This window comes from Pogona vitticeps, chromosome 11, assembly GCF_051106095.1.
Source record: "Pogona vitticeps strain Pit_001003342236 chromosome 11, PviZW2.1, whole genome shotgun sequence".
NCBI classification, from domain to species: Eukaryota; Metazoa; Chordata; class Lepidosauria; order Squamata; family Agamidae; genus Pogona; species Pogona vitticeps.
Window position 1 is genome coordinate 22,952,338 of NC_135793.1, and position 21,158 is coordinate 22,973,495.

Below are 21,158 nucleotides of genomic sequence, written 5' to 3' on the forward strand. Positions count from 1 at the left end.
TGGATTCAATCTTACGACTGCTGGTCTTCTAACCCGGCAGCACAGGCTTCTGCGGTTTAGCCCGCAGCGCCACCCCGTCCCTCCTGGTGTACGGGGGAGTGTGATTATTGTTGTCAGTTATTTTTTCCTTTTGTATGGTAGGTGCCTTGATTTCCCCAGTGGAAGAAATGCAGGCTAGATGCTTGCCAAGGAGCTCATGCCTTCTCTGACAAAGCTGAACTCACGATCCATTCCTTTCTCTTCTGAGTCAGAAACCTAAACCACAGGAGAGCTCAGTGGCTTAGGCGTCTGGCTGCGGAGTCAGAGGCTGGGAGTTCGATTCCCACGCTGGGCCTCCTTAACAGGGAATAGACTTGATGTTCCACCAGGTCCCTTCCAGCGCTGCGGTTCTAAGATCATGAAAATCTAAATCCCAGTGAGTAACACTGGAGAAGGGAGAAGGACCGCATGGATCGTGAGTGTTTGCTCCTGTTCTGTGTGCCTTCATTGGCTCAGGTCTTCTGTTTGACCCCCCCTCCAGATCGTTCGAATGGTGAAGAATTCGAAGGGCAGCCCCATCACGCTTGCCGTCGGGGACGGATCTAACGACGTTAGCATGATTTTAGAAGCTCACGTGGGCATAGGTAAGAGGCACTGCCATGACCAACAACCTGGAGTATTGCAATCCTGTGTGTGTGTGTGTGTGTGGTGGGAATGCAAGGAACCAAGATCACGATCGTGGTCTACAGAATGGCAAATGATGTGGTGCAGGTGGTCAGAGAGGGCGTTGCCCACTTTCTTGTAAGACTAGCATTTGGAATTATCCACTTGAAAGAGCGAAGACTTTCCCGTCTCAGTGCAGAATTTTCTACTTCCAGTTGGCGTCGATGAAAGGGGAGAAGTCCCTTGTTTAGAAATACTCCTTTTTTACGACAACGCCAAGAATTCCTTGGCAAACTTGGTGGCCGTCTTTGCTTGGGTTCTGTTAGTTATAATCCAGACAGGTCATATAAAAAAAGAATAAAATAAGATTAGAATGCCACCCTCCTGACCTTGCTGAATAGAACGAATACGGGGAGAAATTTTTACCCACAATGACTAGTGATCATGGAAGTTCCCTATACTTTTGTGATGCGCTCACGAAGCTCTGCAGGCCATGTGTGAGATGGAGGACAACCAAGAACAGGGCTCCATGGCCTTCAGACCCAGCGGGAAGCTTGTGGGTATCAGAGAACACTTGTTGAGGAACAGGCGAATGGGGTGTGTTTCCGTTCTGCTCCGACAGAGCCCTTTTTGTGTCTGGTGGTTCTTCTGACATGAAAGGAGGGGAGGGAAATGAAACTTGTATAAATATCATCCAGAATCCTCTTGCCATTTTACACACAAGCAAGACAAATTTCTGGTTGCGCTACTGGATCTTTCGGATCACAATCAGCACTTCCTTAATAAAGCTGCACTTGGCTGCCGAGACGTGCGCGGTTTCCCATACGCAGGGGCAAATCAGAAGTACGATCCTGGAGGCCTGTTTCCAGAGGGCGTGTTTGGTGACGTCGCCCACTAGGCTTTGTTACCCCTTGCAGTCCAAGCTAGGTCCCCCCTGCATAGGGACGCCTTGGACATTATGCCTCCAGAAGAGGGATGTGCTGCAGCCTGCATGAATGAAAGAAAACGGCATATGATCTCTTCCTTTTGCAAGGCTCAGAGGGTCAAGAGGATGGAATTCTAGGATCAGCTGCTAGATCATCTCGGGTGGCTTTGTTATTTTGGGGTTCCGAAGCCTAGAAGCCCCTCATGGCATCTTCTCTTTGAGGCTCTGTATAGCCCAGCCTGGAGATCAGAAAGCCACCGCAGGCTTCGTGGTCATTTGAGATTTTGGAAATTTTGGCCATTCCCCTTGCCCTCTTTCTTTCCTACACCCAGGTATCAAAGGAAAAGAAGGCCGCCAGGCTGCCCGAAACAGTGACTACGCCATCCCGCGGTTTAAAGACTTGAAAAAGTTGCTGTTGGCGCACGGCCATTTGTACTACGTGAGAATCTCACACCTTGTACAGTATTTCTTCTACAAGGTAATGAAGCCGGCGGGTCCTTGTGGCTTAAAAGCGGGGCAAGGATGTGGGTCATGGCCCAAGATGGGGGAGGCCAAGCAGAGCATTAATGGTGGGTCTGAAAAGGGGCCAAGTCATAGAATCATCGCTGAATGGGATTGGAAGGGACCACTAAGGCCATCAAGTCCAACCCCCTGCTCAAGGCAGGGACCCAGATCAAAACAGATCTGACAGAGGTCTATCTAGCTTTCTCTTGAAGGCCTCCAGCGTTGCAGCGCTCACCACCTCCCAAGGAAATTGGTTCCGTTGTCGTACTGCTCCAACAGTTAGGAAGTTTTTTTCCCTGATATTCAGGCGAAAAGCTGGCTAAATCTTGGTGTTAAGTGAGTGGCCCACAGTGCTCAGGAGTATGCTTCTTCTCTTTCCCTGCTCATGTTCAGTCCCATAAGTCAGTGGTCAAGCTGTCACTGTTTTCCCTAAAAACAAGCAAAACCAACCAGCTCTGATTCACAGCTTTTATGGCTGGCAGGAGGGGAGGGGAAAAGATCCTTCCTTGCCTAGTGGTCTGAGCAGTATCCAGTCAGAAAGGATAATGTGGGGCTGGAGTAACAAATTGTATAAGGCAGTTTGCAGGCTACCATATTTCTGGCCGATGCACCCAAGCTGCAAAAGGTGAAATGCGGTCTAGATGTTTTATCCACGGGACGTGGCAGAGGGAGGCCTAGGTAACCATGGTTAGGAGATCTTTAGTCAGGTATATCTTCCTTGTAAGTTAGTGCAAAGGTGTCAAATTCAGCGAAGATGCTATTTTAAAGAAATCTCATTTTCAAAATTGTGCAATTCTTATTTTATATCATGGTAAACTCCCAAATGTTTAAGGGAACAGGGTTGTTTTAGAATGGTTCCTCACTTTCTCTGGCTGAAGACATGCATGGAGCACTAATGATTTGTTCCTTCCTCTTGGTGGCTTTGCTCCCTTGTATCTATCACATGTTGTTGGATATTGTTGTTATGTGGTTCTCAGTGTAGTATATCCCAAATGAAGTCAGCACGGTTTGAGATTTAGAAGCCATCTGCTGGGGAAGAGAAGCTGATCTAAGACAGAATGAAGGTGTTTTTAAAAAAAAGGTTCATGAAAATGAAATTTCCAGGGCCCATCCCTCCCTTCAAACTATCCTAGCTCCTTCTCCGAGGATAGAATAGAGACAGTCTCGCATCTGCCACCTGGCTCTGCTTGGAGAAAAGGTGTGGTACCGGTGGAAAATGTTACTCGTTGGTAGGAAGCTTTTCCAAAGGCAAGATGGGGGATGCGTGAGCACAGTGGCTTCTTCCATCCCAGATCCCACCGTGCTGGGTTGCCCAAAATCAGAGTTCGAAGAGACTTGATAGCTACGGCGTCCTTAGTAATCCACTTTCTGTTTTTCTCTCCGTATATTTTTGTCTTTGTTGATTTTAGAATCTTTGCTTCATTTTCCCACAATTTTTGTACCAGTTCTTCTGCGGCTTTTCGCAACAGGTATGTTGTCGTTTTCCACTCTAGGCGGTCTTCCATACACGACCTAGCGTGCAGTTGGTCCTTAATCTCTATCCAAGCCGTCCCCCTGGTTTCCGTATTCATTCGTTTTTCCTGAGAGTTTGAAGCAGGGAAGGCGAGCGAAGGTTGGCTTCCCCTGCCCTGCCCTTGGGGCATTCTGGAAAATATCATTCTGTGGAACGGGGTGGGGTGGGTGGGATATTGTCCCTCCAATGAATCGGTCCAGCCACTTCTGGCTTGAACAAAACAGCCCTGTCATGGGCAGGTGTAAAGAAAGGGAGCCCCTGATCCTGAAAAGCTCTTGAAGCCATCTGGTTGGCTAGAGGGCTTTAAAAAAGAGCCATGTCAAGGAAAGATGTTGGCCAGCTGCCACCGTTGCAAGGAGCTGGATGTCCTGCCCTGTTTGCCATAAAAATGAAGCGTTGGACACGGGCAGGGCAGTTAAAAATCTGCCTTTACCTCTACTTCATTAATAGCCTTTTCATGCAAGCCCCAAACCAAACTTAACTCATTAGCAGGGACTTACAAAATTTTCCAGTCCTCTGTAAAACCTGGGGATGCCCAGTTTGCAAGCCTTCCTGCGTCATCCGTCCGTTGCAATCTGCCGGCTTCTTCTAAGGAACTGAAATTCATTTCCTGAGAACGCCATTGTTGTTAATAAGCCTCTTTCCTCGTTAAGCCTTTTATTGGGTGGGAGGTCACCTTGTTCTCTGGTCTAGTTTTGGGTCTTCTGGATTAAAAAAAAAGATCTACACAGCAAGGTTGATCTCTTCAGGGTGTTAAGAAGCTCAAAGACTTGCGGGACGGATCTGTCTCGCTTGGTCCTTGGCTATTTCTGGGATTGACTCCTTCTCCTAACCCCGATTCCTCATCCTTATGTGCTTTCAGCCTCTCTATGATGCTGCTTATCTTACCATGTTCAACATCTGCTTCACCTCTCTGCCGATTGTGGCCTACAGTCTGCTGGAACAGCACATTCCTATTGACACCCTGATGGCCTTTCCGAAGTTATACCTGTAAGTACTCCGGGTGGGTGTTTTTTGTGTTGTGTGTTTGTGTGTATGTTGTTGTTGTTTTTTAGTTCTGCCCCGTTTTGTGAGATCAACAGCAGTTTGGGGCTCGGTGGCTGTTGGACCAGAAGGCGAACGGTTGGGAGAATAAGTGGTTGAGTGAAGAAACGGTCACTGAGCGGAATCCTGCCTGCCTGCATCTTGAGAACTTGGAAACTGTCCCGTTTAAGGGTTGCACCTCTCTCTTCCAGAAGCATATAAAAGCAGTTTTCCCTGGTCCTGCCTCAGAGAGGTTGATGTTCCTGGAGAAGGCAGCCTTTCCCCCCACCCTCCTTTTTCTGCTCTCACAGCTGAAGTTGAAATCCTCTTGTTGCGTTTTTGTTTTCGGCAGGAACGTTTCCGATAACGCCATGTTGCAGCTGAAGCCCTTCTTATACTGGACCTTCCTGGGCCTTTTTGACGGCTGCGTCTTCTTCTTTGGGACTTATTTTCTTTTCCAAGAGACTTCCTTAGAGAACAGCGGAAAGGTAAGAGGAAAAGAATCAAGTCTTAGATTAGCCCCATGGCCATCCTGCCCTCTTCTACCCACCTGCTAGCCATTTGCCTACATTTCAGATCCTTCCCCATCTAACAAAACCTTTTTTTCAGATGGGGTGGGTGGTCCAACAGAGCTAATAATACTTTGTCTGAGCTAGCTAACCCTAGGAAACAGGTATTCATCCTACTTTATGTCTGCAAACTGGGATGTCCAGCATTATTTCATAATTTTTTTTTAAAAAAGGAAACTATGTAACTTGAGAATGATGCTTGCAAAATGAGTAGAGTATTTTTAAAGAGTTTGTAGCAAAAGGTGAAGGTCTAGGAAAAAGGAGTCAACTCCTTTGTGGTATTTTACCTGTTTGAGCCCCCCTCCTTACATAACGTGGACTGAAAAAATAATTGCACAGGGGGTGGGAGAAATTAAAACTAAAAAAAACCCACACCTTCCCGTGCATCAAAACTTTGGGATCAATACCTACACCAGTGGCTTCAATGAATACTCTAGAAAACTTCTAGAGGTCCCTTTTGCTGGAAAAAAACAACTCTGCATCTGTTTTCTTGTGTAACCTGTTGGTGTAAACGTGAGCTATGTCCATTTGGTAGGCCCGTAAAGTGATGTCTAGGTTTTCCCTCCCCCAAACAGGAGTTGATTCTGCCTTTGAGCAAAGGCTGTAGTTCCTCCTTGGATCAAGTTCTCTTTCTCAAATCACAACTAGAGATGGGCACGAACCATCGTTTCATTGGTTCATGCTGCGTTGTTTATTGGCCGAACCCATGTTTGGGGCCTCCCAGCCCTGCCTCCTCCAGCAGGCGCCCGCTCAGGGGCAGTGATCAGAGGAGGCAGGGCAGGGAAGCCAGGAGGAGGCAGGGCTGGAATGTGCCAAAAACCTGTTTGGCAGGTAAACAAACTGGCACAAACAGTGAAATTGGTGGTTCGTGCCCATCTCTAATCACTCCCTTTTTGCAAACCTTAACCCTGCTCCGTCATTTAATAGCCTGATGGGCTGAACACACGGAGAAAGAGCGAAACCCATCCTGCCCAAAATTGTGTTCCTCACACGAAGGGACAGGTCTAGAAAGACAGACTTGCCAATCCATGAAAGTCCTCTACACCAGCAGTCCCCAACCCTTTTTTGGTCTGCGGACTGGCTGGGGAAGGTGGGGTACCCCCCGGTGCTCATGCGCATGCATAAACGGCGGCGCATCGCTTGTCTGGGCGTGCTGGTGCTCATGCACATGCATAAACAGTGGTGCGGCTCTCGCACAGGTGTGCTGGAGCATGCATGCAGGTGCAAACGGGCTGTGTGGGGGTGAGTGTGTGTGGGGCAGGAGGTCTGTCTTGGCGGCCCGGTCCGGCTCAGGCCATGGACCGGCACCAGGCCGCGGACCGGGGGTTGGGGACCTCTGCTGTACACAATCCAGGTCATGAACACATGACACTTTGGGTTTACATGGAGGATCTTTGTGAGCTGCTGAGTCTCCCTCCCTTCTCTAAACCAGTGGCTCCCAGCCTATGGTCACCCAGGTGTTTATTTATTTTATTTATTTATTTATTGGACTTATATACCACCCCATAGCACTACAAGCACTCTCCGGGCGGTTTACAATTTTTAATTATACAGGCTACACATTGCCCCCCCAGCGAGCTGGGTACTCATTTTACCGACCTCGGAAGGATGGAAGGCTGAGTCAACCTTGAGCCGGCTACCTGGGATTTGAACCCCAGGTCGTGAGCACAGTTTTAGCTGCAGTACAGCGTTTTAACCACTGCGCCACGAGGCTCTTTATATGTTTATTTGTTCTTGGACTGCAACACCCAGAAATCCCGGCCAGCACAGCTGATGTTGAAGGCTTCTGGGGATGGTAGTCCAAGTACACCTGAGTTGCCCAAGGCTGGGAACCAATGAGTTAGACCGTCATCTGTCTGACATACTTTAACTTAGATTCCTGCTTTGAACAGGAGGTTGGGCTCGATGGCCTTACAGGCCCCCTTCCCACTTCATTTTTCTATGATTCCCCGAGGCTCTCTCTTCTACTCTGCATGTTTAGCCCATTGCATGGGTCAAAAAGGAGGCTTGTTCCCATGCTGTGCAATTATAGGACCTGCTGGCAATGAGTTCAATTCCAGTGGTCAAAGCAGCTTTGTTTGAACCTTGCTTTTTGTACCTCTTCAGCTTAAAAAAAAAAACACCCAAAACATTAATCGGGGGCAACCCTGTGTTGCTCAACGGAGAGTCCTGTGGCATCTTAAAGGCTAGCCACTTTGATCTGGCCTAAGCTTGGGCTGGACTGTAGCGCGTGCCACCAAACAAGTGGGCAACCCTCCAGGAATCCAGGTTCAGCCTGCTAGCCTTGAAGGAGTGACGAGACGCTTATCTGTTTTGTGGGAAAGAAAAGACAGACAAAGGGGAAACACAGAAACGAAAAGAAACACCCTGTCCCTTTCTGTTTCGATGTATGCCTTCAGATCTTGACCGAATTTGGTAAGCAAACGATATCCCTCGTATTGCCATAGTTTCACCCTGAAATGTGTGGAAGGGGTTTTTCTTCCGTGCCTGGCAAGCCAAAGAAAGCAAAAGGACTGTGATGAAGGTGTTCCTCGTCCCGTTTTTCTTGAGAAATCAAAGGTGTTTCAGATATTTGGCAACTTTAATCTGAGGAGTGTGTGAGCAGAACACACACTGCTGTTTTAAAAAAATGGAGCAAAGCATGATGCTTACGCAGTGCTCCATTGCACGTAAAGCGGGCGGTTTGCAATTAAATTACGCAGGCTACACAGATCAGGGTACTCAATTTACTGACCTCGGAAGACTGGAAGGCTGAGTGAACCTTGAGCCAGTTACCTGGGATCGAACCTGGGTAGTGAGCAGAGCTGTAGTACTGCAGTTTAACCACCACGCCAAAAGGCTTATGTTTAACTACCTGTACCCGTCTGATCTCCTGTGATTTAAAAAATGAAGCACTGTCTGCCTTTAATTTCCTTTTTTTGGGGGGGGGGGTATGGGAGATTACCAGGAATTATCAGCGATCTCCCGGGGGGGGGGCTAGCAAAAAAGGTGCCTGGAACGCTGGCTAGACATTGCTGCCGGTTAGAGTCAGCCATGCTGGGCTATATAGACTGGGTTCTGACAGAGCGTAAGATAACTTTCTAGGTTCCCAGTTCAAAGACCTGCTGGAGAGCTCAGTGGTTTGGGCGTCTGGCTACAGCATCAGAGGTTAGGGGTTCGATTCCCCACTGGGCCTCCTTGGCAGGGGCTGGACCAGATGATCCATAGGGTCCCTTCCAGCTCGGTAGTTCCAAGATTATTATTTAGAGTTGCCCTAATAGAGATCACAGCTGTGATTGTGGAAAAGAATGCAAAACTTGCTTTCTCGCATCCAGTTCTTACCAGGAGATCACTGTGGTTTCATGTTGTTATTGTCCCATCCATCCATCCATCCATCCATCCATCCATCCATCCATCCATCCATCCATCCATCCATCCATCCATCCATCCATCCATCCATCCATCCAAAAGAGTGCTGTTTGTATCAGTTTTGGTAGATAGCTGTACGGGTCATGCGCTGTTATTGTTGTGTCCTTCAAAATCTTTTTGTCGTTGAAAAAAGGGGGAAATATTCCACTTCCAACTGCAGCATTTTCTTCTACGTGTGAAAAGCTATTACCTTACCTTGTTACAATTGCTCCCTGGTCCGTTTCCACCTTCTTCCCCAAATTTGGTCGAGATAAACGTTGGGACTGGCTGTGTTTTTCAGATGGCGGGGAACTGGACATTTGGGACAATGGTTTTTACCGTATTGGTCTTCACCGTCACCTTAAAGGTGAGAGCTCCTTCGCTTTATTTTTCTGTCGCTTGTTTATTTGGTTGCTAGGTAGGGCCCCCAACTTTTCACTAAAATTGGCGCTCCGTGTGTCAAACAATAGCAGACCAGGGAAAAAATAAATCAAAGTTCTGATGCAAACAGTAAGTGATTGTAGAGAAAGATGCACTGTGCTAAAATAATACAGGAGACACAAACACAGCCAAGACACTGTAGAAAACAAGCTGGAGGAAAACCACCCGCCAGGTTGGGGCCGACTTTAGGGAGAACATGGGCAAGTCAACATTTTGGACCACAAGTCATAGGCTTGGTTGGCTGGCAAAGGTGCGGAATGTCCTTGGTTCTGATCCTTCAGCCCGGTGGTTTAGATTCAGAATGCCTGTCTGAATAGAAAGGGTTCCATCACCTCCTGGAATGGCAGCAAAGTTGAACAGCGGCAGGGAGTCCCAAAGCCAGGGAGTGCCCACCGAAGAAGCCCTCTCTTTTTGTAATAAAGCCCTTGAGGGCTGCCTGAATGGAGCGGATACACTTCCGTTGTTGTTGTTTAGTCGTTCAGTCGTGTTCGACTCTTGGTGACCCCATGGACCAGAGCACGACAGGCCCTCCTGTCTTCCACTGCCTCCCAGAGTTGGGCCAAATTCATATTGGTTGCTTCGATGACCCTTTCCAACCATCTTGTCAAAGTCTTGCTCCAAAACCGTAGGCTTTGGAGATGCATCAATTCTGTAGGATGCTCAACACTGTTTTGTGACAGTGCCCTTTCTTCCTTTTCACCTAGTTGGCCTTAGACACCCGGTTCTGGACATGGATGAACCACTTTGTGATTTGGGGATCCTTGGGCTTCTATGTGTTTTTCTCGTTCTTCTGGGGAGGAATCCTTTGGTAAGTGTTTTAAGTTGGAGCTATGGTGCTCTGGGCATAATTTACTTGTTTTGCGCCTCCAATGGCCAGTTCTGGTAATGACATTGTGGGAATAAATTTCTGCACAAATGCTATGCGGAGCATGGCCTCTGGCGGCCTCTAGTGGCCAGTTCAGAAAAACTTCATCTTTAGAAATACATATTTTGAGGATTTTTCTTTTAATATTTTTAGACCGCAGAAAAGTGAATCAATGGATAAGGGTCCTGCGTATTACTTTGGTTTAAAACGGCTTGGCTGGGAAAACTTGTGGGTTCTTGTCTCTGGAAAGGAAACTTTCTGAAGCTCTAGAAAAATGTTTGCTGACTGTCAGGAACACTGGGAAAATTGAGATGGTCAAGGGGCATGGAGTGTTGGGAACAGAGTCTCCTGGAAAAGGGTTCCCTCTGGCTGCCCGGAAGCCCAACCGTAGAGGACTCTGCCTTGCAATGCTCCCTGCAGGTCTCACCATGAATAGTGGCATGGTCATACTTGGATCTGTTTCTAAGAAACTCAGTCATTATGCTTCGTGTTTCTTCCAAGAATCTGGGCCAAATCTCTGTCTCCACTTTGTCCCGTCCAGGCCTTTTCTGAAGCAGCGACGGATGTTCCACGTCTTCGCCCAGATGTTGACGTCCATGTCGAGCTGGCTAGCCATCTTTTGCCTCATCTTCCTCTCCCTCCTCCCAGACATCCTTGTCCTCCTTTTCCGAAACCTGAAACGAAAAACCCACCAGGTAAGGAAATCCCGGACTGGTTCCGTGGTTTCGGGAACGGAAGACTAGATTCCCCCCTCTTCTGCGGGACTGAGCGGTGCCTTGTTGTGTTCCGTAAAACATCTGGCGGCCACCACGGGGGCATCTCTGCAGCTTCCTCGGGCTGTTGAGAACATTGAGCCCAGATCAGCTTCGTAGGCAGCGGTCACCAGTTTTAATCAGATGAGGCCAACTGTTCCTTCTAGAGAGCGTCAGGGAGGAAGATCTCGTGATCCGTGTGTATGTGGAATGACAACCAGCCAAGATAGCTCCTTCATCCGTCCAGGAAGTGGCGCCTGAATCAAGATAAGGGAGGACTCATGAGGAAGCATTTCTGGAAAGGGAACATTCCAAAATTTCCGCCTCCATTCCAGATTCAGATTTTAGCGGCTCCATCCGGCCCTCTTAAGTTAGGAGCGACAACCTCTCTTCCTGGAGATGCGTGTGGTCTTCTTTAAGGGAGCGTTGACGGGTTCCGTCCAAGTTCCAAGATTGAAGGCAGACCTGAATTTAAACTGCCCATTTGTGAGGGAGCTGAAATGTTAAGGGAACTGTAGTTACCAAGATACATTGCTTTGTGCAACTGAGTGGCAAATTATTCTCCACTTCCTTTTAAAATACGGTTTTATTTAAGAAACGAAGGTTTTATTGTTCTCTCCTTTTTTTTTCCTGCTCTGCCTCTAGACAGGGCATTTCTCTGCTCACATGTTCATTTTTTCATAGCCCTAGCCCTCTAAAGTATTCTGGAAGTTGCTGAGCTTGGAAAAGTTATTTTTCTTTTGTCTACCCTTCCCATAAGCCACCAGTCTGTCCAGGGAAAAGGTCTTGGAGATGTAGGCAGAGAAGAAGTGATTTTTCCAGGTCTCTGGAAAGTGGGGCCAAATCAAAAGACACAGCTTGTCCATTTCATTAATACTTTCCACTCTGTTATACCACCTAAGTCTCTCTCTGTGTGTGTGTGTGTGTGTGTGTGTGTGTGTTTCAAAAGTGTATGCATGTTTGCGTAGGGCATTCTAGCTGCATATTTGATTGAGCTTCCTTCCCCCACCAGCTCCTGGTTGGCCATTTTCCCACACAAGTACAGACTGTTAATTGAACAGTTATTTTTTAAAATTGTTTTATAATGTTTTAAACATTTGACACCCCCCAAAACAAAGTGTTTGCATGGTGGAAATGCCTCTCTTTAGAACTCATGACCTCTGGAAGGTGGAAACAAAACATTTTGGATTTGTTTTTTTAATAGGAAGTGGGGAAAACTGCAGGAGTTGGCACTGTTTTTACTTCTATGTGGTTTTACAGTAAATTCCATACAAAATTTAATGTGCTGAAGAGTTGTCTTTGTTAGAATTTAAGCAACGTGTAAACTGGGGATAGCTTAGTCACCTTCAATCGGCAAATTTTGGTCCATGGTATAGTTAAGCAAGGGCTAAGAATTTGCCCATTGCCAACTTCCCGTTTCCTATGAGGCCACAAAGCAGCTTTGAAGGAGCCCCTTTCTTCCCACCCCCCTCAGCTCCCTGTCAGCAAGGTGGGTGGGTCGAATCCTGCCCGCCTAACCGTGCAGGGTTGTTGTGAGAGCTGCGGAACGGTGCCAGACTTTGAATGTTAAGCCATGTTTTACAAGTCCATTCATTGTTATTTCGTCCATGCTTGAAAACAATGAAACCCCTTTCCATAGCTGGCTGGAGAGCTCAGTCGTTTAGGAGGTATCTGGCTGTGGAGCCGGACACTGGGAGTTCGATTCCCCCACTGTGCCTCCTGCAGGTAGAGCCAGCCTGTGTAGCCTTGGGCAAGCTGCACAGTCCCAGGTCACCCCCCAGAGGAAGGGGACGGTAAAACACTCCTTAGTGTTCTCTACTTGGAAAAACCTGAAATGGGTTGCCTTAAGTTGGAACGGACTTGAGGGCATGTGATTATTCCTATGTCAGGGCGGGGATTCATTGACAAAAAAGCACCAAGGAGAAATGGTTCTCCCTCCTGAGCCAGTTCTGTATTTCTGGGTGTAAGGAACAAAGGAAGTTATTCCCAGTCTGTGTCTTTTCTGCCCATTTTCTACTTTCTCAGCTTTTTTTGTGGACCTCCATGATGTGAATGTCCACGCAAAAACATTTAGATGAACGCTTTTAAGCGTATTGGCTGGAACTCTCTTGGTATTTGCATAAGGCCTTTCAAAGTCTGTGGCAGCCACTTCGTGCCAAGTGACTGATGCCCATCTTGGTTGTGCCGATAGGCGCATGGCTAGGCACCCAACTGAGAAAATCCCAGAATCAAAGTTAGTTGCAGCAGCTTACACAGGCCGTATGCTTGCTTTATTTCTGCATAATTTCTGCTGATGGGGGAGACCCAAGGTGGCTCACAAATCTGTTAAAGGAAGTTGAACTAAAAACAATAAATTACATGTGGGTTTTTGTTTTGTTTTAAATTGAACATATAAAAGTAATTGAAATCAAACCTAGAGATGGGCACGAACTGCCAGTCCGGTGGTTTGTACTGGTTCGTTTATCGTCCAAACAGGTGTTCGAACACTTCAAAGTGTTCCACCACTGCCCTCTGGTGGTTGCTCATTCAGAGGCAGCAGCTGGGCTTTCCTGCCCTGCCTCCCCCAGGGGCCGCCTTTGAGTGGGTGCCTAACAGAGGAGGCAGGGCTTTGAAGCACAGAACACCTGTTCTGCCAGTAAACGAACCAGCGAAATGTCCAAACGGTTGGTTCATGCCCATCTCTAATCGAAACGTTTGAAAAGCTTTAAAAACATTTTAAAAGAAGAGCTGCACAGCATCCAAAATGGACTCCACATTGCCCAGTTTGGTTCTTAAACCATGCCTTAAAAGGTAGGTCTTTAACTGTTGTTGAAAGGATGCAAGGGAAGGGAGTAAATCTAACAGAGAAATGTAGTGGAAATGCGGGCTGAACAAAATATATTAAGAAAACTTTGTCAAGAAGGGGATAAAAAAAGGAAAACAGATTGTGTTTCGGTGCTGTTGTGGTTCATTCTGAACGGTGAAGTGAGCTTTGCCATTTTGTGTCAAAACTAGTGTCAAAAAGGGTATCCTCGAAATGGGACGAAGCACAGGGAGGAGCAACCGAAATGATCAGGTCTCTTGCACCTTAAAAGAAACACTTTTATAGCCATGCTATAATTTAATGGCTGTTATTTATTTAAAGCATTTGTGCCCTGCTCTTCAGTGGAAAAGATTTCCATGGCAGCTTGCAAATTACATTTTAAAAAGTCCCTGTTCGTCTTCAGTCTTTTCGGTTTAAAAGGAGAGGGAAGGGGGTGGGGGATAAAATTCTGAAATTATCTGTTTTATTTTACAAGTGGAAGAGAGAACAAGAGCAGCTTTTCTTTATAATGAACAATACTGCAATGGGAAGTCGCCCAGTAGTTTTTGTAAGGACAGATTAAAAAAAAACATTTTATGATGGAGCCTACAATTTGTCTTACCTTATAGTGACAGCCTTCATAGCTGAGTGGGCTTTGTGTGAAGGCATTGGATAAAAATACAGTGGTGCCCTGCATAATGAGCGATTCGTTTAATGATGAATCCGCTTAGCGATGTGTTTTTTGTGATCCTTTTTGCAATCGCATAGCGATGTTTCTAATGGGAAAACATCGTTTTGCGATGATTGGTAAGCGTTTCGCTTACCGATTTTCACATAGTGATGTTTTGGTGGTTCCAAAATGGCCGCCGGGTAATTAAAATGGTTACCCGCAGCGTTTTCGCGCCCTTCCTCGCTTACCGAGCACCGAAAATGGTGGCCGCATGGAGGATTTCCACATAGCGGTGAGTTTACAGCCCATAGGAAAGCATTAAACTATGGGCTTTTTTGCCCCGCATAGCGACAAATCCACATAGCGACGATTTTTTTGGAGTGGATTATCGTCGCTATGTGGGGCACCACTGTACATGAGAAATGTTTTTGTGGGCCTCAAGAGCCATGCAGCGCCTCCACGGTCAAGTGCACACTACCACAAAGAACAAGGAAAAAGGCGGTTTACTTCCTTGGCCAGTTCATGAATTATCCAGAAGAAGCTAGCTGCCAGGTCTGATCCAGCAGGGTAAACCGAAAGACTGCATACCTGACAGAATCTCCTCTTTTGCTCCCTTTTCTTCTTTCTGGCACTCAGAATAAGGTTGGGTGCACCTTCTGCTTCCTTTATTCCCCCTACTGCATGGTGTAGTACACAAACTGGCACCAAAGCTTTTCTGCCTTATTCTGTTATGCCTAACCTCTGCTGGCTCCTTTTCTTGAACGTATTCTATGTGCTATGCTTTTATGATCTGCCGTTTTTCTGTATGAAGATATGTTTTAGAATAGAAAGCTAACTGGTATTTTTTTTCTTGGCTTTTTCTGTGTCTCCTCACCAACCCCATCTCCTGCTCTCTCGCTCTCTCTCTGTCTGTGCAATTTTCCTTTTGTCCCGCTGTGAACCAGGGAACCCGGCGCCTCCCTTCCTCTGGAATGTCTACTATCTTCGTGCTGTCTCAAACCTCCAGCAATCACAGCTTCTCTGAGTGAACAAGGTGACTTTTCTGCTCTTAATCAGCACCTCTCCCTTTCGGAGCGGCTTTTTCCTTCCACCTTGCTGCCTTTTGATAACAAGTGTGTGTGTGTGTGTGTGTGTCTGTCAACTCTTTTCCTTCGTCAATGTCGCTCGTGGCCCATTCCCCTTTAGTTTCAAAAGGCCTTTTGTAAATTGCTGTGTCTGTTTCACTCTGCTCCCATCTCACTTGCCAAAAAGGATGCTAATTTGTCTTGGGGACCCCTCACTGTCTTTGTAACCAGCCATGCTGCAAGGCAAGTTCAGACGTGCTTGTTAGCTGCTTTGAAAATTGCAATACAAGGTGTCCTTATTTTTTTTATTTTTTTATCTGTTCATCCATTCATTCGTTCTCATTCAGGGGCTGCCTTTCTCCCAATGAGGGGAGGGGGTCAAGGCAGCCCAGAATATTCAAGCAATGGCATTAAGTGGTTGAAAACATTAAAAACTTTAGAAACAAACTTACTTATTTTAAAAAAACCAGCATACCGGGACTCAATAGTGGTTCTTAAAAGCCTGCCGGAAGAGGTGGGTCTTCGGCTGTCAGCAGAAGGATAAAAAAGGAAGGGGACCAACCTGAACTCCTGAGGGAGAGCGTTTTAGAACCTCAGAGCCACCACAGAGAAGGTCCTGTCTTGTGTTCCCCGTCAATAGATTCAGTGCTACAGGCTGGCTCTTTGTTTGCATTGCTGCCAAACCCACCGTTGAGCAGTTTGAGGTGATATAATCAAACCTTTTAGGTTTTATAAGCATGTGGGGTGGGGATGGATCAGGTTACCTTTTGGACTACATCTCCCAGAATCCACCAGTACGCTGGGAACCAAAGAAAAGAGAAGTAGTAAAATCTCTCCCCCTTCAAGACCAATGGCATGTCAAACTATAGCTGGAGGACCATATTTTTAAGTACTTATTTATAGGGGTAGGGAGGAAGAAGGAAAAAAAATCGACCCCCTTGAGCTGCAGAATTGAATGGGAATTATGTGAAACGGGAAAGTGTGGCGAGAGGAAGGAGATTAGGGAAGCGGAAGAGCGTTTCGAGAAACAAGTTGAAGACCTTTCCAAACCCAGCAAAAATGGGTTGTTTGAGACCATGCAATTGAAATAAATATGGTGTGTACCTTTTTGCCTAGAAACAAGCCTGACTATGCGTAGGTAGATGGAATGGCTGTCCAAAAGCCTTAATCTCTGTCCTGCAATGCAGTTTTGCTGTTCCTCCACAGCAGTGGTTCCCCAGCTTGGGTACCCAGATGTTCTTGGACTGTAGCTAGTCTAAATTGGTACAACTTTGCCTGAGGGCTGTTACTCTTTTACCCCGACGTAGCTCCATCCATGGGAATCTCAGCAGTGAATTGATGCAAGAAGTCCTCATAGGCGGTGTAGGTGTTTGCTGTTGTGTGGATGCCAAGTTGTGCGACTGGGTGCACAACCACAGATGCCTGTGTGGATGTCTTGATTTGTGGCTGTTTGCTCTTGATATTTACACTGATTGTGCTTCCCCTTAGTTAAAGGTAAAGGTTTCCCTGGACATTTAGTCTAGTCATGTCCAACTCTAGAGCGTAGTGCTCATCCCCACCTCCAAGCTGTAGAGCCAGCGTTTGTCCAAAGACAGTTTCCGTGGTCACACGGCCAGCGCGACTAGACACGGAACGCCGTGACTTCCCATCATGGTGGTACCTATTTATCAACTCACATAATTACATGCTTTCGAACGGCTAGGTTAGCAGGAGCTGGGACAAGCGACGGGAGCTCACTCTGTTGCGCGGATTCGATCTTATGACGGCTGGTCTTCTGACCTTGCAGCACAGAGGCTTCTGCGCAGCGCCACCATGTCCCCTTAAATGGATGCTGGTTAAAGTATTTATTCTCTCTCGATCTTCTCTTGCATCCCTTTTATGGGTTTTGTGTTGAACCAAGCCTTCGAAAACAACTTTCTGTGCTTGCAACTCAACACTGTGAGCTCAGAATTTGAAAAAGCTACTGTTATGGAGTCAGAGTTCCCAGGTTCTGTTCTGCCTCTTGGCACAAGGAAAAGTCTCTTACCCACCCCCCTGCCCCCACAGCCACCTGGGACCATTTTTTGCAATGGAGACCTTGACACCCCATTGCAGCCAGTTCTGTGTTGTTAAGCCTGACACTAGGAAATGTGGCACATGTTGTTCAGCACAGAGTGGGACTGTGAAAGTAGGCTCATGGGGCTCCGAAGGCATATACAACAGGTGATATGGGCTGGTGATCCTTTTCCCTGCCTCCTTGGGAATTTGTCCTGATGAATTTCACTTCTGTGAGCCAAAAAATAAATTATCCCAAGTTAACTTGAACCGTTGCTCGCTGGCTGCAGAGCCAGAGGTTATGAGTCAGATTCTCCGCTGTGCCTTCATGGAGAGAGGCGGTCTGTGTAACCTCAGAGTAAGCTGCACAGTCCCAGGGCGCCCCCAGAAAAAGGGGCTAGTAAACCACATCTGAAACCCAGGAACGGATTACTAAAAGTTGGACTTGACTAGGCAGCCCGTAAGTATCGCCACTCAGCCTGAACTTAAAAGGGTGCAGTCTTGGGTGAAATGCTCCACGTGGATCCCATCCATGCAACCTAGAACGTGCCTGATCTTGTGTGATTTTAGAAGACCTTGTCAGCATCTGGAAGGGAAACCGTAAGTAGAGACAGAGCTACCAATGAATCTCGGCAGATCCCGGAGAACCCCTAGCAGTTAGAGCTTCCGCTGCTTCATTTCAGAAGCAAACGGATGGTGCTTCTGGAGTGGAAAGATCAGCCCACCGGGTCAGGGGTTTGCCCAGGTGAGGCCAAAATGTGAGGCAGAGAGGAAGAAGTCCCGGTTGCGTTGATCTAGGTCAGTGGTTCTTCAACCGTGGGTCCCCAGATAATCTTGGACTTCAGTTCCCAGAAATCCTGGCCAACATAGCTAGTGGTGAAGGCTACTGGGAGCTTCAGTCCAAGAATGTCTGGAAACCTAAGGTTGGGAGCACGTGATGTAGAATGAAAGGTGGCCAGGCTAATACTGTACCCAGTTGGTGTCATATCTCTGACCAAACAGAGCGTCCAGTGTTGGACATGGCTGAGCCCTTTTGAGCCCAGAGACTGACACCTACAGCATAGACAGTTTTCTTCCGGAAACTTCATCTCCCCGAAAGCACAGCTGCTTGTCCACTCTGGCCCAAGGATTATGGGAGTTATAGTTCCCCGAATATAGCTTTACTAAACTCTGCCAGACCAGATGATTTCCAGTCACTTAATCGGGCCCTTGCAAGTACCCAACACATTAGACTGCTGGGAGAAAGGGCTCTTGGGATGCCTAAAAGATATGTGTGGCATTTCTAGCAGCAGAGAGACCGTAGTGGACCCATCAGCCGGGGGGGGGGGGTAAGCTTCAAAACTCCTTATTCTCTGAGTCAAGCAGAAAGCTCTGCTCTTCCTCCCCTGGTGTAAAACAGAAAGCAAAGTGGGTGAAACCTTTGCCATGGGTGGGTGGGGGTGATGCAAATAAACCTTTGTGCATCTCACCCAAGTGCTTCTGAAACTATGGTTGGGTGAGGAAATTCCCACAAAGGTCCTACACTAGGATGTATTTATTTATGTGCCATCCTTGACAACCAAGGGCTTTGTTTTCTGCTGTTTCTTAAGGTGAATTGCAGTGTTATTGTTTGAAATCCTGTTGTGCATTTCTGCCAGCACAATGCCAGTAGCATACCTCTCATGCCACGAATCGCTGCAAATTGAGAGGTTACGTGGCTGGTCTTATGCTGGCAGGCATAACTAATAGGGCTCTAGACATCTTTTTCCTGCCCAGAAAAACTTGCTTAGTTTGAATTTAAAATAACTTTTATATATATACTCTCTCTGTGTGTGTTTCAAATATAAATTACGTTTTTTTCCCTGTGAAAAAGACTTAAGGATGAAAATGATGGAAGGCGTGATGGTTTTTCAAAAACTTATGAAGTGGACATAGGGATGTAGGAACAATATTTAGGCCGTTGTTTGACATTCAGATTTTGGCGGAAAATCAGGAAAAACTTCTTAACTGTTAGAGCAGTACAACAATGGAATCCACGACCGCAGGAGGCGGTGAGCGCTCCAGCACTGAAGGCCTTCAAGATGAAATTGGAGAGCTATCTGTCAGATCTGCTTTGATTTGGGTTCCTGCCTTGAGCAGGGGGGTTGGACCCGATGGCCTTAGAATTCCCTTTCAACTCCATGATTCTATGAACATGTCAGATTAACGTGAAAGGAATTTGTACAGAACTTTTTTTTTCTCAAAGCCATTTTGTCTTGTTATTTCGCTGTTGTCAATTTGGTTGCTTTAACAATTGCATCTTCTCCTTTTCTTTCAGTAACCCCATTTTGTTCCCTCCTGCCCTCCCTCCCTCCCTCCATGTCTATGCATGTTCACGATGTGTTTCTGTACTGTCTTTGCCTCGCTAGCTGCAGCAAAAAGGGCGCAGTAGGACTGCAGTGCAGGCCCAAACGTCGTTCCGACCTCTCCTTTTGCGAACCTTCTCAGACGAGTCTAATGTGTTGTAACAGGTATCCCACTCTCCAGCATTCAGGCTTGGGAAGGCAGAGATTAATCAAGTGACCCGTGAAATCAGTTAACACAGGAGTGTTGTAATCTCAGCTCTTGGTGGCGGCAACTGTTTTTTGCCAAGCAGAATCAGGTACAATGTCCTGCCCTACATTCAGGCTTTGAAAAAAACAAATTGGAGCTGTATCTGAAAAGCAAATATACCCGGAAGGGTGTGGGGATCTTCCACACCTGATCTCTTAGGCAAGCTCAAGAGCAGAGGTGGGAAGGACCTACTGATAGGCCACGGTGCTCTTTTTGTGGCCACCGGGGTGCCCTAGATCCCTTCGGTGTCTTCCCAATGTGGGGGAGAATGTGAGTAAATGTTATTTTCTACTTCCTGAAACCTGCAGGAGCGGTTGACTTTTCCTGTAGAAATCCCACTTAAGCTCCAAAACAAGACAATGCAAAAAGAAGATACAGAAATTGGAAAGCGGCGTCTGCCGTTTCCATGTGTTGGACCCAGTTTGGGTCTGGCAAGTTGCCCCCCCCAACAAACTCGCTGAGGTTGCCCACCCCTGTTCTAGAGCATCAAAGCTTTTGTTCCAATAATAAAAGCTTTGAAGCTGGCATGATTGTGGCTGGAAGGTGTTTAGAAAGCAGTGGGTATTCCCTCCTCGAAGTGTGGAAGCCAACGGGGCTTCACAACCTTCTCTGCTTGGCATGTTCCTCTGTCTCTGCTTACCCTAGAGGATCCTCAGCCACTGAGCTTCTTCCCTGGATCTGAGAAAGCCAAATCCTTGCAAAACTGGCAGGTTCCCCATGCTCCGAAATGTTGCAGTACAGCCCTAGGAGGAAAGACGGAAAGAACTGGGCATGTTTCGTCTTGAGAAAAGAAGACAGAGGGACAGTATAGGGTAGCACTTTTCAAATACAGTGGCGCCTCGCATTACAATGTTAATTCGTTCCAGCGAAATCGCTGTAGAACGAAAACATCGTAAAGCGAAATTAAAAAGCCCATAGAAACGCATTAAAACCTGTTTAATGCATTCTGATGGGCTTAAAACTCATTGTCCAGTGAAGATCCTCCATAGGGCGGCCATTTTCGCTGCCTGTCTTGCGAGGAATCCGTCCCTCAACACAGCAGGGAGCCATTTTATTTACCCGGCAGCCATTTTGAAACCACCGATCAGCTGTTGGAAAATCGTTGTTTTGAAAATAATTGGTTCCCAAAGCAGGGAACCGATCATCGCAAAGCGAGATTCCCCATAGGAAACATTGTTTTGTAATCGCAAAAGCGATTGCAAAAAGTTCATCGTAATGCAATTTCGTCGTTAAACGAAGCGATCGTAATGCGAGGCACCACTGTACCTGAAAGGTAATCCTATAGAATAGGAGCAGGATCTGTTCTCCATCATTCAAGTGTGCAGGACATGTCATAATGATCTCAAGCTATAGGAAGTTAGATTTAGGCTCAATAACAGGAAAAACTTCTTAACTGTTAGAGCAGTACGACAGTGG

General features: G+C 46.9%; 1 protein-coding gene across 7 annotated transcripts in view; it reads left to right on the forward strand.

Moving 5' to 3' along the window:
- Positions 1-21,158, forward strand: part of ATP11C (ATPase phospholipid transporting 11C (ATP11C blood group)) — an 85,596-nt gene that overhangs the window by 57,780 nt on the left and 6,658 nt on the right. For 4 of the 7 annotated variants that reach the window (XM_072981179.2, XM_072981186.2, XM_072981184.2 and 1 more), the window contains exons 21-28: positions 521-623; positions 1,900-2,045; positions 3,481-3,540; positions 4,447-4,574; positions 4,960-5,095; positions 8,865-8,930; positions 9,709-9,812; positions 10,411-10,564. In XM_072981179.2, coding sequence (XP_072837280.2) covers positions 521-623; positions 1,900-2,045; positions 3,481-3,540; positions 4,447-4,574; positions 4,960-5,095; positions 8,865-8,930; positions 9,709-9,812; positions 10,411-10,564 — 897 coding nt within the window. Of the gene's footprint in view, positions 1-520; positions 624-1,899; positions 2,046-3,480; positions 3,541-4,446; positions 4,575-4,959; positions 5,096-8,864; positions 8,931-9,708; positions 9,813-10,410; positions 10,565-10,788; positions 10,955-15,017; positions 15,107-19,558; positions 19,661-21,158 lie in introns of those variants that run through there. The other 3 variants (XM_078380568.1, XM_078380567.1, XM_078380569.1) reach the window with 3 other exon arrangements.